The 15075-nt window shown below is 51.1% G+C and overlaps 2 protein-coding genes across 2 annotated transcripts in view; both read right to left on the bottom strand.

The window, feature by feature from the left end:
• RADIL (Rap associating with DIL domain) overlaps positions 1 to 15075 on the bottom strand; it is a 127883-nt gene that overhangs the window by 44467 nt on the left and 68341 nt on the right. The window contains 1 exon segment of the mRNA XM_079944721.1: positions 13746 to 14344. Within this exon segment, the coding sequence (XP_079800847.1) occupies positions 13746 to 14344 (599 nt within the window).
• Positions 564 to 4972, bottom strand: PAPOLB (poly(A) polymerase beta). The gene has a single exon (XM_079944958.1). The coding sequence runs from the start codon at positions 4816 to 4818 to the stop codon at positions 2890 to 2892; it is 1929 nt and encodes a 642-aa protein (XP_079801084.1). The 5' UTR covers positions 4819 to 4972; the 3' UTR covers positions 564 to 2889.

Genomic DNA, 15075 nt, shown 5'->3' with positions numbered 1-15075 from the left:
AATTAATGAAAAGAGTCGTTTAAAATCTTCTGTGACAATGACGCTTTTGGCAATTTCCGTTAATCTTTGCTTTATGTTGAGGTTATTTTACTAGGTGCAAAAAAAATTAAATTGGTCCCCTTTCCTGCTGCACTATTTCTTCTCTCATTAATTCAGTGGTCCCTTTTGTCCCTAGTAATTATTTCTGCTTTGAAATGTTTGGATAACATTGTTACTGTAACAACTTTCCATTGGCCTTTTTTCCATTCTTTATGTCTTACGTTTTGGGTGTGTCTCTCATAAATAAAGAGCATACAGCTGGGCTTAGTTTTTCCATGGACTCTTGACAATCTCCAAATTTTACTCAGGAAGCTTAGTCCATTTATTATGTATATAGTGACAGATATATTTCGTTTCATTTCCACCACCTTAGATTGTATTTTCTTTCTACACCATTTTCTCTATGCTTCCCACCTCCCCCCCCCCACCTCTTTCCTGCCTTCTTTTGGATTAAGATTTTTTAACTCCATTTTTTTTGTACCACTAGTGATATGAAGTTTTAACCTTTTCATGTTTTTTCCCTATTATAACATGAATTCTAGACTTCAAGTAAGTCGAAACGTTCATTGGTGACTTTACCCACCAGAACAACAGTATGAACATCTGAACTGTTATCATCAGATTTAAACCCCTCTGCTCGCCTCTTTCTTGCTTACTTTGTGTTTTTTAATGGAGAAATACATCATCTGTTTTCAAAATAGTGCTTGAAAAATACAAGGAGTACAGATACTATAAAACAAAGCAAACTCCAGTCATGAGATACTATGCACACCATATGAAAAAAATAGTCTGATATTCAGGTAACGAAAACTAGAATTAAAAAGCTCCAACTTTCCAGCTCGGTAAAACAAGTACAGTTACACGAAACATTTAATAAACTAATTTTTCGCCAATGTGTGAACAAAATGACAAGACTAAATCTGTGCGTGGCAATTTCAAGGACACAATAGCTATTCAAAATACACAGGTACTGTACACACTTCACCTGATTTTATTGTGGTGGAAGGGGACTGCACAGGTAGTGGGAACACTGTGTATTAGGCGTCAGAAAGTCATGGTGAACAGAAAGTCTCAATTACTGCACAGCCCACAACAGAAATGACTATATTCCAACTTTGGGGGAAATTATTTAAAAGGATAGGGAAAGGGTTTAAGAAGCTGCAGTTTAACATGAAAAACGCACATGTGGTAGAAAGGAACACTGTTGGGGGATAGGAAGAATCAGCATCAGGCTATTTGGAAAACCTGTTAGGTTTGCTGTGTCCAGATTAAGAAAGACTGTTTTCATTCACCTACAACTGTTGAGAAACATGAATGTTCTGCTGCTAATTATGAGCTGTCTTTTTTGTTTTTTTTTAAAGAAAGGTTATTATTTCGAATCTTTTGCAGGATAAAACAAAAGAGTAGAAAGCTGACTAGATGTCAAGTGCTTGCTAGAAATTTCTGATGTTTCTACATGTAAGTTTTACTGATGAATTTTAGGAAGTCATTTACAAATAAAAATTGGTTTAAAATTCTGGAGAAAATGCTTTTTTGCTTACACGTTTAAATTAGAAATTAACTTTACTATAAGCAGGGATTCTGTGGAGTATACAAATCTTCTCTTATGTGGAGACCAAATGACCATCCAAGATGGATAACATGCTTCACGGAAATTACTTTCAGTAAAGCTTTACTAAAATATTAGCCATGTGGCCACAGGACTGTTGGTTTCACATCATGGTTAAGAAAATCCTAGCATACTGAGTTTTCTGTGAAACGATATACAAGCATACCTTGTGCACACAAGCAAAGAGAAGGCGGTGGGGGCAGGGGACACAAAAAGCTCTTTTTCTTTTAGGGCAAATGATTAAGGACAAGAGAATATGGAGCTCTGTTAGCTCAGGACAGTATCTGCTGTTTGACGGCTGACTGTATGCACTCTGAAACAGTTCTTCAGATAAAACCAATCATTTCTTGATCCCGTCCCATCAAAACCAAACACTTACTAATTACTGTTTCAATGCCAAATATATACCCTAAGAGTTGACATTTCATTTTAAAGGGTTACAGCTCTCACAGGGACAGAGCTAGATGTACTTTATGCTTTTTCTGAAGTACAGTACACCACTGCACAATGGGAACCAATCTGAAGATTACTAATGAAGAACATCATTCAGGAAAAATCTGAAATTCATCAAGCTGAAAAATCTAAAATTTGTTCTACTGTCTAATAAAAATATAAAGTGCATCACCAGCATGGAATTCTGATACTAGTTTGTACTGCAAACTTTCCCCAACAATGCATCCAACATCAATCCAGTCCCAATGTCAGTCATGGGTACAAACATAGCTGGAGGGTTTTTTCCTCTCTTTTTCCTCTTTAAGGGCAGGAGTCCTTCGAAATAGTTAGCGTTTAACTGTGGCTGACACATAAATAATCTGACACGTTAATTAACAGTACTTCTGGCTTCACATACTAACCTGGACTTCTGATTAAGATAAGCCCAATAAAGGAAGTCATCAAATAAGCCTAACAAAGCTATTCTGAACCATGTCTAGTTTGGTGCCCTTCGTCCTTCTCCTTTAGCATTTGAAGACAGCAGGCTGAGTTGGCAGACGCTGCTTACAGACCCTTGAGATCGTTCTTCTCAGTTCAATCTGTTTTACTGAATTCTTGATAATAGGAATAAGACTTGCAGGGAGAGCAGGGATACTGAGAAGGTCTGCACTGGATGTTCCCCATGAGGCCAACAGAGAAGCTGCTGTCTGAATAGTTTCCAATTGAGTCGCACCTGTCTCTTTATGAGACCGTTCCTCTTCTGTTTTGGTTTCCTTGGTCCTTTCTTCTTTGTGACGTGACAATGTCCTCTAGACTCCTATGATAGGGTTAGCTATGTTTGCTGCTGTGCTCCCTGAAGGCCTGGGTGGATGGTTGACCAGAGGTGTTGAGGAAACAACTCTGGTGACCATGGGCTTCGGCGGTGGAGAAATAGTTGGTTGTGGGGCAGTCTGAGGGACGCTTCCGCTGGACGCGCCCCCCGGGCTGTTGCTGGGATTTGCTTGTTGTAAGGAAACTTCAGGAACCTGTACGATGGTCACAGATGCTGCCATCACAGCCGGGGCAGGAATGCTTCTGCCCTGAGCGCTGCCAGTCACTGGGCCAGTCTTCATAGAGCCAGGAAGTGAAGACACAGACGTGCTGTCTTCACTGTCTACAGACAAGTCGAGGCTGCCGTCATCCAAAGCTGTCCATCTGACACCTTCCATCGAGTGTGTTTTCTTTTTCTGAAGCACGTGACCAGGTAGTAGTTGATGAAGTTCCTTTCTTCTCAAATGCATTGCAGCAATTTTCATATCCATCTCAAACATCTTACTATTTATCGCTTGCCTATAAACTGTATCTGTGAAAGACTGGATATCATAGGTGAGATCAATACTGAGAATGTCAGAGTTTTCTGGCTTTTTTAACACTAACCCAATCACCCACATTGTACGAAATTCTTCCCTGTCAGGATTTTCCTTGGGTGCTGGAAACGACTGAGGATTCACATGTGCCAGTGTAATAAATTCATTCTTCTCCAAGCTTCCAACCAGGATTCGGATTTTTGATTCCACCAAGCCCACCCATTCTAGATGTTGTTTTTCTGTTGGCGCACTTGCTAGAAGTACAATATAATGCTTGTACTTTTGAAAGAAGCTGGGAGCTTCAAAAAGTTTGGACCACTCTGCCTTACTCAGCAAAATCTCATGTGTAATAGCAAGCCCTTGCTTAAACTCCTCAATCATGACCATCCTTGTTGAAACAGACACGTTGTACGTGGAGTTCTGCTGTGGGTATGCTGGTGTAATTATAGGCATGAGATGGTACCTATCGCTGGGATTTACTCTTGGGTCCCAGACAGGCAAATTAAGATTCCGTTCTTCAGGCTCTTTCAGTAGCACTGGATTTGGCCATTCCCATTCAGAAAACACCAAGAAAAATTTACGTACAAGAGTTGATGCTATCGCATTTGGATAAAGCTGGCAAGTTCTTGCTACTAGCATCGCCCAGGAAACACCTCCTAGGAAACCTAATATATTGGAATAGATATTGTGGCATTTGGCCCACAACTTGATGGCTCTCAGAGTTAATCTGAAGTTGTCAATGTTTGGTACCAGATGTAAAATCTCATCAGTTACCCGGCAACCATTAAGACTTCTTATGCACCTAATATCTAAGTTTTTAAGCAGACTGTCATCTCTTAGGTCCAAATCTTCCGGAATAGTCTGCAGTGCTAATCTTGCGAACAAAATATCAATCTCTATCCCATCAAAACACAGTTTGATAACTGGTACAAATGCCTCTTCAACAGCCCTTAAATCCTTTACTTCTTCATGTAGTTTCAATTTACCATAGAAGGAGGTGAAAAAGTCGCTTCGATCAACATGTCTTGGTGCCACGCACAACGCGTCGATATCGGCACCTTTCGTATGCACCCCTAATCTATAAGAACCGAATGTAAAGATTTTCCCTCCAACGTTTTCTATTACAGCTTGTGGAAGACTCTTGCTTTCACTGATTTCTCGTATCCATTCCTTTACCAGGTTATTTAATTTCTCCAAAATTAAAATCCTGCGCTGTAGTTCCTCTTCCTCTTCAAAAACCCCAAAGGGCTTCAGGGTTTCAATTAATTTCTGGGTAAGTATGCAGTCAGTCTCCCTGGGGGGTGCTAAACTGATGGGGGAGGAGACGCCATAGTGCTTGGGCGGCGGCGGGGTCTGTTGTGATCCCGGGGTGGTCACCGGAAACGGCATCATCTCTAGCGCTGGCCCCGCCACGCCGCGTCCCCCGCCACCGCGACCTCCGCGGCCGCCCGAGTCATGATCCGCTGAGGCGGGAGGGGCGGGGCTCCTACCAGCCCAGGTCCGACCCGCTCCCGCTCCGCTCCCGCCGCTTCAAGCGCCTCTCCGCCGTCCCTTCGGCCCCAACATGGCGCCGAGGCCCTATCTGCTGCGTTCTAGAACGCCCACGCACGCCACGCCGCGCGCCACGCACACCGCGCACCACGCGTGCCACGCGTGCCACTGCGCATGCGCGCGCGCAGAGCCTCACGGGGGCTGTAGTTTCCAGGTCTCCGCCGCGGCTTCTGGCCGGTGGGGGCCGGCATGGCTGCGCCCCGGGGTTCGGCCCTGTTATAACTGTTTTAGACGTTTGCCCAGACCTACCGTCCAACTCCTTGCTCGCCATTCTCTACACCCCGGGTCTCCTTCCTCTCCAGTGGCATCTTCAGGTGGCCTTTGCCCTCTGGCCCATCCTTTGGAATCCCTCTATGGCAGGGTCCGTTGGTGGGAAGCAGCTCCGTGGCATCCTCCGTGGCCCGTCGCCTGGGTGCTGGGGCAGCCAGGACCGCAACTCTGGGTTCTCAGTCCTGTTCTCTCCAGCTTTGAAGGCCCCATCGGCTGACCTCTGGTTTCTGCGGTTCCGGGTGGGAAGCCTGCTGCTCGCCTGTCTTTTCTTCTCGGCGACTGTAAAAATCTCTGAAGTGTCCTGCAGTATCACCACTAGGCAGCAAGGGGTAAACTTTTCGTTTATCTTACAGAGGAAGCACTGTGATTTCTGAATCGGAAGACTGCTGCTTTTCATCCCATGCTCCCGGATGACTCTCAGGTATGTCCGTGGAGTATGTCCTCACCCCATTCTCTTGATCCTCTTCACGTGAACATGTGACAGACCTTTTCATCCCGTTCCCCGTGTCTCTCAACCCACGTTTCTGTCTGCGTGATGCCAGGTCTACCTCGTCCTCTAATTCTCTTCAGTTATAGTTAGTCTGCTGTTTAAGCCATCGCTGAAGTAACCATTTACAAACTTGCATTTTTATTACTAAAAGCATTATCTTGTTCTTTTCCAAATCTTCCTTGCCTTTTGGGATGACATTCTGTTCTTTCCTGTTTTCTTTCTACCTTTTATTTCATTAAACATTTTAAAAATACTTACTCAATCTTTTATATCTAATGGTTCCAATTCCTAAGTTCTTGAGAACCTGATTCTACAGTTTGTTTTCTACTGACTCTTTTCAGGAAGCATCACTTCAAGTGTCTCGTCATTTTGGACTGTTAGCTCGTCTCTGGCCAGGCTTGGGATGCCTGTGTAGATGTCCTTCCAGAGAGGATTTACTTTGTTTCTGTCCGATGTCCTTGTACACTATCAAATTACGTACACAGTAATTTAATTTCTTATCCAGTGATTATCCAGATCACTTAAGTAGTGCAATTTTGAACCCCAGACACCTGAGAGGAGAGGTGATTTCCAATTCTAGGAATGAGTAGTTTTTCCCACCCAGAGCCCAGGTCAAGAGAGATAATAACTCTCTGTCATCTCCTTTCACCAGGTAGCAGATTCTTCCTATTCTGTCTTTTCATTCAGTGTGTCACCCTTTACAGTTTCCCAATATATGTGAGGGTCTCAGTCCCAACTTTCTACTTCCTGAGGTCCCAAGGCTCTGTGTCTCTTTCTTAGACAGCTATTAAACTTAAATTTCTTGGTTATAAAGACTGGCAAGAGCCTGTGGGGCAATGGTAGCTTCATAATCAGCTAAGATTCTAACGTTTCAAGGTCCTCATTTTGTTCTGTTTTGTTTTTTCACCCTTAGAGATTACTTTACTTTGGGGGGATATTCAGCTGTGCATCTAAAAGGAGAATTGTTATAGTTCAGCCAGCACTTCCAGGTACTTTATATAGAAAGATCTTCTAGAATAATTAATCCCACATATTGCCAGTACCAATTTCTCAACCTATTTCAACATAGTTTTGCATGCTTAACATTCCAGCAGCACAGCTATCAGTAAGGTATTTGGTGACCTCCATGTTGCTCAATCCAATGATCTGCACCTTTTTGACCTACAGTAGCCTCACGTTGGCCTCCACGGCACCACACTCTTTTGTTGTCTTGTACATCTCTGGCCTCCCCTTGGTCTCATTTGTTCCTCCATTACTTTGCCTCTACAGTTGGAGTTCTTCCAGTTTCCATATTAAGCCCTCAACTCTTCTCATTGTATATACATTTACTACCGGGTCATCTATCAGTTTTCACAGCTTAAATATCACCTATTAACAGCTTAATGTAAGTTTACTCTTCCGAGCTCCAGATCCATATCATCTGACATCCCACGTGCCACCTCCGTTTGGATGTCTCAAACTCAACAGTCTAAAGAGAACTCTTACTCTTCCCTCCATAACTTCTTTCTCTCTCGGTGGTCACCACTTTGGTAAATGGCGTCTCCATCTACACAACTGCTCATGTCAGAAACCTGGGAGTCATTCTGGACACACCCCCCACTCTTTCTCATCTTCAACATCTAGTTCATTTACAAATATCGATGATTCTACCTCCAGAATACGTTTGGGATTCATCAACTTCTCTCTACCTGCTTCCCCATAACTCGTCCAAGCTACCATCAATTTTCACCTAGACTCCTACAATAAATTCATCTATTACTGACTTTTCAAAGTACTTTTTACCCAGTAGCCACAGTGGTCTTTTAACCCCTTCAGTGGCCTCTCATTAGTCTAAAGCCCAAAATACCTAACAACCCCCGACCGTCTCTCCAGCTTCACCTCCCACAATCTCCCCCACCCTCCAGCCACATTGTCTTCCGGTGCCTTGCATTTATTTCATTCTCTCTCATCTCTGGGTCTTTGCACAATGCTGTTCCCTCTGCCCAGAAAGCTCTTCCTGCACCACTTACTGTCTACTGCTCTTCACCTGCTTAGTTCTGTCAACTTTGAGATTGGCTTAAATTTCATCTCCTCACAGGGAATTTCCCTAACCTCCCTGCTAAATTAGCACTTGTACTTTTCTTTCATAGAACATATCACAATTTGTAAGTCTCCGTTTTTCGAGTGCTTGTTTCTTTGTCTTTATTTGCTATATACGTGATCAGTACCTGGTCAAGTACCTACCATAGCAGCACTCAACAAATGTCTGCTGACAAATAAATAAATGAATAAGCACAACGAAGAAAATTCTTTCACCTTCAAATCACTGGCTAATCAATACCCAAAAGACCCGTCTCTTGAGTTTTAGTTTAGGCAGAGGGACAGTTTCAAAGCCACACACCGTGACTCTGGGGAAATCACTTCACGACTCGGTTCACGCTGCTCGCGTCCGTCGGCTGCAGGGAGTTTCTCCGGCTGCGTGACTCCAGCACCTCACTCTCCTGCAGCTCCTTTTGATTTTAACATATTCTCAGGGGAGATTTTCGAGGGTTGGGGGCTCATACCCAATGCTTAAGGATGTGGAAGGGCCACACAAGAAAGCACGCCAGTGTCGTGGCAGCCTTTCTGGAGAAGCTGCCGTCCCGCAGTGCTTACTAAGAAATGAAACAGACATATCTATAATCCAGAAACTCCATTCCCTGGAGATGACCCCCCCAGAGAACTCTGCACAGGCCCTCGAGAGGGTCATCATGCCATTGTCTGTAGTACGACGGAGCTGGATGCAACCTGAGAGCCCATGATTAGGAGAATGGATCATGGGATACACGCAAGTGACGGGAAACTACGTCTCCAGAAAAAGCAAGGAGCTGGATTCACAGGCAGCACCGTGGGTAGAGCTAAACCTTAGCTGTAGAATGTTCTTAGTTAAAAACAAAGCGTCAACTTTGATACAGTCAAATGCATCTACCTTTCCCCTGTGTTTTGCATCTCTGAAGCCTTATTTATGAAATCCTTCTTCTGGCTGTAACTTCACCTCTGACTTGCAGGTTTTCAATGCATTTGGAATAAGGATCCAACCTGACTTTTCCTTCCCTGCAGTGTCCACCCTGGCCATACTTTGGCCAATTCCTACTATGTTTTGTGTCTTTCAAACATTTTACGCCAGTTCTGATCTCCCCGTGTTTAGCACTGAGCCTCTGGAGGTTCCTTGGCCAGAAGTCTCCCGAGGGAGGATGGGGTGCTGCCAGCCAGGCCCCAGGTGGGCAACACCAGGCTCGGGAGAGCAGGGCTGCTAGGCCTCCTTCCAACGCCGCGCTTCTACATGAAACTGAAAACTATGAATTTTTTTTTTTTATGAAACTGGCTATTAGCAGCTAACCGTTCAACTTTATGTTCTCTTTAAATTGAAAGTCCTCAAAGATGTCTTTTAAGTGCAAATAGTTTTCTAGTTTTAGACTGATGGAAAAAGTTGGGCATTGCTTTGTTTCCCCCAAACTACATAAAATAAACATTTCCCTCAATGACTGCATCGCTGAGAATATGCCCAGAGGAAGCCTCACTCAACAGGCAGCTGCTCTTCAATAAAAGGAGAAGAGAATCCAGGCCGCCTTGTTCATCCTGAGATAAGTGTTATTAAAAATCAGATTCGAGGCGGGAGGAGAAAAACATCCAAAGAAAACAGCACAGAGAGGTCGGGGGACTCAAGGGGACAGAATCCGCGGCGCACAACCAGCAGATGGAGACAGCAGAGGCTTCGTGAGGCGCCTGAACATCCCCGTTTAGTCGGGGCTCAGGCCCATCTGCCCGTCTGTGGATGACGGCAAACACACCCAAAGTCAGGCACTCAGACGACACGCCTGCCACCACTCCAGCCGGCCTTGGAAGAGAAGGGAGGCTGGCAGGTCACACTGTCGGCGCCAGAGCAGCGCACTCCTCACTCAAGCCCCCACCTGCACTAGTGGGCAGCCATGCCGTCTGCACGCCACTCCCACCTGCCCTCCCCCCACCCCACCCCCAACCCCCCCCCCGCAAAGAAAACCAGTTCCAACCCTGGAGTCTTGGCGCACCCGGAAGCCGAGACTCACAGAGGAGCTTGCTCTTCTAATTTGCATCCACCCTTAAACAGGTGTTTAATGAGCACCTACTGTATGCCAGACCACACAGACATTGAAGGGCAATTTGTGACGAGCCCAGTGCTGATGCAGAGATGTCCCTGCAGAGAGAACCTCAAGCCTCGGTGGCTTTTAGAAACCCTCTAGCCTTGTCTCCTCGGAAGAGGGCACCGAGAGCCAAGGAGGCCCTGCCTTCCAGCATCGGGAGAAGGTCAGCCTCTGCGGGCCGGGGTAGGCCACCCAGGAAGGCGTCCACTGGCACAGAAAGAAGCTCGCACTTCCCCTCCTCAAGGCACCCAAGTCCCTCAGACGGCGCCCCCATGACAGCCAGCCTGGGCTGATGGTCCAGGTCCTGGGGCACAAGGCCACCGGCCCCTATGGGAGGCGAAGGGCGTGGCCAACAGACTGAGTTCCTCCAAAGGGTCCAGGCCACCGGGTCCAAATCAGTGGTTCCCAGACGAGGGCGAGCTTGCCCCCAGGACACTCAGCAAGGCCCAGAGGCGGCCAGGCCTGGGACGCGGCTAACGTCCTGCAAGGCACAGGGCGGTCCCCTACAGCGAGGAACTGCTGGCCCAAAGTGTGACGGGACTGAGGCTGAGAATCCAGCTTACAAGCTCTGTCCATCCTGGGAACACAAATAAACCCGGCCCTCTCGCCCTTCCCCAGCCGCTGACAAAAACCACATGGCCCGCCCTCCCTCCCAGAGGGAGAAGTGATTACTGTCTTTATCTCGGGCACCAGAGCCCGCCCTGCGGGGCACGGGCCCCACAAGCCAGCCCTCTGGGAACACGCTGGCGGGCTCCGCAGCCCCGCCCCCGCCCGCCGCCGGCCCGGGGCTCACTCAGGATATTCTGATCCTCTGGAGACCACGGAGAAGCTGGCAGCTGGGAAAGGCGATATTTATGGAAAACAAACGCCGAAAGTGCCTGAGCGCATTACCACGGGCGCAAAACCATGGTCCAAACGGTCCAGGGGAACCGGGTGGATTCTTCCTTCAGTGCCCTCGGGAAGTGCCTGGTACAGCCGCTTCTGCCACCTGCCCTGCTGGGGCCTATCCCAGTTCACCCAAGGGCGCCTGCGGTGGGCTCCCAGCCCCGAGGGCCTAGCGGACGCTCGCAGTGGGCTTTTAACGTGAAATCAGCGAGCCCCAGCTCACCGACACGGGGTGGGTCTTCTGCCGTGGGAACGATCCGGGAACGATGAAGATCACTGTGACCGTTCAGTAACCTGAAGCCTGGGGCGGCCGGCATTCGTTCACGTGCACGCACACGCACGCGTGCCCGCACAGGCGGTCCCTTCCTTTTGCACACTTTGCCAGGGGAACGGGGACAACGTCACCCGTTCTCGGGGAAGGAAGAAGGGAATCAGGGTGCCTGGAGCCTGCTCCACGCTGGGTCCCCATCTTCCTCAACAGTAAAGCCCCCACCCCGTGGACACCGCCGAGCTCACCGCAGCCGATGCCACCTCACAGCGACGCTCAGGCCGCTCGGGGCGCCAGCAGCACCTGGGGCTCATCGCAGGCAGGCCGCCCAGGAGGTAGGGAGCCCCCTTCCCTGGAGACAAGACCACAGGTGTCAGGAACGTGGGCGGGAGCCGCGGGGGGGGTGGGGAAGCGGCCAGAGGGGCTGGAGATTCCTTCTCATCATCAACGTAAGGCAGCTGGCACCCAGCCGACACCAACACCCTTCACTCCTCCTTCAAGTCTCTCTGGTTCCCACTGGCATGAGGAGGCAGGGAGTCTGGGACCTTGGGGGTGCGCTGGGAGGTGAGGGGCATCTGCAGATCGGGAGGGGCCGCATCGGATTCTTTACACAGGGGAACAATGCAGAGCGTGAGTGTGTGTTCACGTGCGTGAGTGGGAGAGCATGCGTGTGCATCCTTGTATCATCAGGATCCTCAGACAGACCCTAATGCAAAGGTCCCGGGCTCTGGTGATGCTCCGCCAGCAACCTGTGGAGCAGGGCTGGAGGGGGCGGGCCCGGCTGCAGGGTCCCCAGTGCCAGCTCTGCGTCTCGGTAGCTGGCGAAGGGGACAGCACGGCCAGGAGGCACAGAGCACCCAGGCCACACCCAAGTCAGAGGCCGGCCAGGAAGGCCAACTCCCTGGGGCCCGGGAAGCCTGTCCCAGGCAGGTAACACAACCCACTTCCAGCCCAGAGAAGTGTGTCAGTGAGACCCGCCCGCTTCAATAGACTCTTTCTCTGAAAGGTTTTGCAAAGCCACCACCAAGTTGAATATGTCGTGGGCCTTCTCCTGCCTGGACGAACGTAAAAGGAACAGGTCTAAAAGGGGTCTGTGAACAGGAGAACAAAGCCCTGCTCCCCGCAGATAGCGTCTAGCCTCGTGGTCACCCTGCTCCCCCCACCCCCCAGCCAGAGCGATCACCCACGTGACACAGAGCAGGCCTTCCAGGGCCCACCCGGGACCGAGGCACAGCGACCCGCAGGACAGGCAGGGCTGGCCCGGCCACCTGCTCTTTGCTCTCCATTCAGCAGAGAAAAGACTGGGCAGGACAGTGACCATGAGCTGAACACCCGCCCTCTCCACCCACGTGACGCAGCCCCTCACAGGCCTCCGAGAGTGCGGAGGGGAAGGGACCAGGCCTCCGGAGAACAGCGAGGCGGCGTCAGGACGAAATCCAAACCCCTGCCACCCCGGGCCTGTGGGCGGGGCATTCAGGCGCTCGTCCAAGGAGAGTTAAAAACAATAACACAACATTGTAAATCAACTATCTTCGATAAGGTTAATTTTTTTCAAATAGTTAAAAAAAAACCCAAACAAAAAACAACCCAGTAACATCAGCTACTCATTGGTCAGTTTTTCCTTATCCCCCATGCCTGCAACTCTGCACAACGTTGGTGATAAAACACTCCACTCCCCCATCAGAAGGACCCCAAATCCGCCCTTGGTCCACCCCTGCCTGTGAGCGCACAGGAAAACCGCGTGCAGGAAGCGGTCAGGACGCACGGCCGAGCAGAGAGCTCTGCACACACCACTGCACTGGCCCGCGGGTCACTGGATCCTCCAGATCACGAGACTGGGGCCAGAAGGGCCGCCGAGAGCCCACCGCCAAGCAGTGGCCCCGTCAGGCCTGCCACACCCTCGTCTTCACACCCTAAAGGCACAAGGTGGGTTTCGCGCCAGAGGAGAACCGGAGAACATGAGCATTCGCGACACCTGGGGACACACACAAAACGTCAGAGCTCAAGCCCCTCGACCCCGCAGCACCACGAAACCGAGTGACGAGTCTCCTGAGGCCACTGAACGCCCTCTGCTCTGAGCCACACGTAAGACCAGTGCACTTGCTCGTGTGAAGCCACCAAAGCCAAACGTGACCTGAGATGCGCTGAAGAGTCTGTGGGCGTCTGAAAAACACCCATGTTTTATGGCGCTTCCCTATTAAGACAATGAGCTTCTTTCCGCCGAGTGAGCAGAGCAGCGTCCCGCAGGGCCTGGAGCGCCCCGGCCCCGGGCAGGGCCTCAGTGCTGCTCCCAGCACGACCTCCACTGCCCCGGCGCGCCCCCCAACGCACCGCACCTCCGGAGACCCGCTTCCTCCACCGCCTTCGCGTGCGCTTGCCCCTGAGACTGCCCCGGCGCCTCGGGCACTGAGGGGCTTTCCGAACCGCGTGTGCCGCCCGCACGGGACAAGGTCCTCTCTGCGGCCAGTGACGCGCGTGCCAGAGCCCTGGACGGCCATCTTCAACCGAAAGCAGAAATCGCCCCACGGCACTGCAAGACGCGTGAGGAGCGCGGAATGACCACCAGCAGGCGCCCTGCAGACAGCCCCGCAGAGCAGGGAGAAGAGGCCGTCCTGAGCGCCACCGCGGCAGAGGCCCACGGGCCTCCTCAACAACACGCCTGCCCGGTGCTTCCCGGAGCGGCGGCCGCCCCGCGCCTCCTCGCGCCGCTCCTCACCTGCCGTCACGGTGTCCACGTCCCTGGCTGCCAGCTCCTCCATCTCCGACCTCTTTCTCAGCTCAAACCTCCGGGACAAGCCTTCTCGGGGTTTCCATAACTCCTGGATCAGGAGGGGCTTCTCGTTGTCGCCGAACACCCGGAAGCCCTCGGCCTTCCACTGCCGCCCGGAGTCGCCGGCCTGGCCCACCACGTCGCACAGCACGTACTGGCCGGCACGCTCGGGGCTCAGGGCGTAGCGCTCCAGGGCCTCCCTCACCAGCTCCCGGGCGCTGGACGTGCCGGTGGCCAGGACGCTCTTGTAGTGGGTGCCCGTGCACACGCTGTCCCCGAACACCTTCAGGACCCCAGGGGCCGAGAGCTGGGTGGAGAGCTCGGCCGGGTCGTCGCTGCTGCCCAGGCTGGAGCAGGTGGTGTCCAGGTCACGGTACTTGTAGCTCAGCGTCCGGGACAGCACGCTGGACAGCAGCTGGCCCTGCCGCTTCAGCTTGCTCTTGGCAGGTGGGGACATGATGAAGTGGGTCCCATAGAACATGGTGGGCCCGTCTTCACGGACGAGCACTGAGGGCTCTGGCCAACGGCCGGGAAAAGGCCGCGTCCTGGGAGAAAATGAAAGGCAGGTTACCATCGACCAGCAGAGCGACAGGAGCCCACGAGGCTTGGGGGAACATCAACAGACTGGACCGGCCATCTAGGGCCCGGCGCCCCAGCAGAAGCCGCGGACATGGCACCTCGGCCGGGTCCAACAGTGAGGATACAGACGAAGCCGGCGGGACCGCAGGGGACAAAGCAGGTTGGAAGGGGCTGAAATGCCCTTCAAGGCAAGCCATTACTGGGAAGCACGGTGAGGTCACCCAAAGCCAAGACACGAGAAGCCTGGGCACCACGCGCTCCGCACAGCAAGCTACCAAGAAACAGGGCCGGCCAGGGTGGGGCTGGGTGGTGCTCGCAGGGTGGAGTCCCGGCGGGGTTGCCCGGCCTCATCTGAGTCAGCCCCCATCTATCCCATCGCACCCAAAGTCATAAACAACTCTGAGCGCACAAGGCCGTGTCTTCCTAAACTCCACCTCCCCCGCACCACAGCCTATGCTACCGAAAATTCATCACAAACAGCAGTGGAACTAGGCAATCAGGCCAGGTGGCAGCCACACGAGCAGGGCAGTAAGCGACCGGGCATTCAAAACACGCCCCCAGGATGCTGCTCCCGGATGACTGGTCCTGGCTCTGAGGAGCCACTTCCCTGGGACGGCGGCACTAGAACGGACACATGACCACAATGCACACAAAAGGGCCCTTCCAGAAGCAGTGGAGGCACGGCTGGAATGCATGT

This window comes from Stenella coeruleoalba (genome assembly GCF_951394435.1).
Source record: "Stenella coeruleoalba genome assembly, chromosome: 15".
Classification (NCBI taxonomy): domain Eukaryota; kingdom Metazoa; phylum Chordata; class Mammalia; order Artiodactyla; family Delphinidae; genus Stenella; species Stenella coeruleoalba.
The sequence above is the reverse complement of the archived record's forward strand: the minus strand, read 5'-3'. Positions and strand labels throughout refer to the sequence as shown.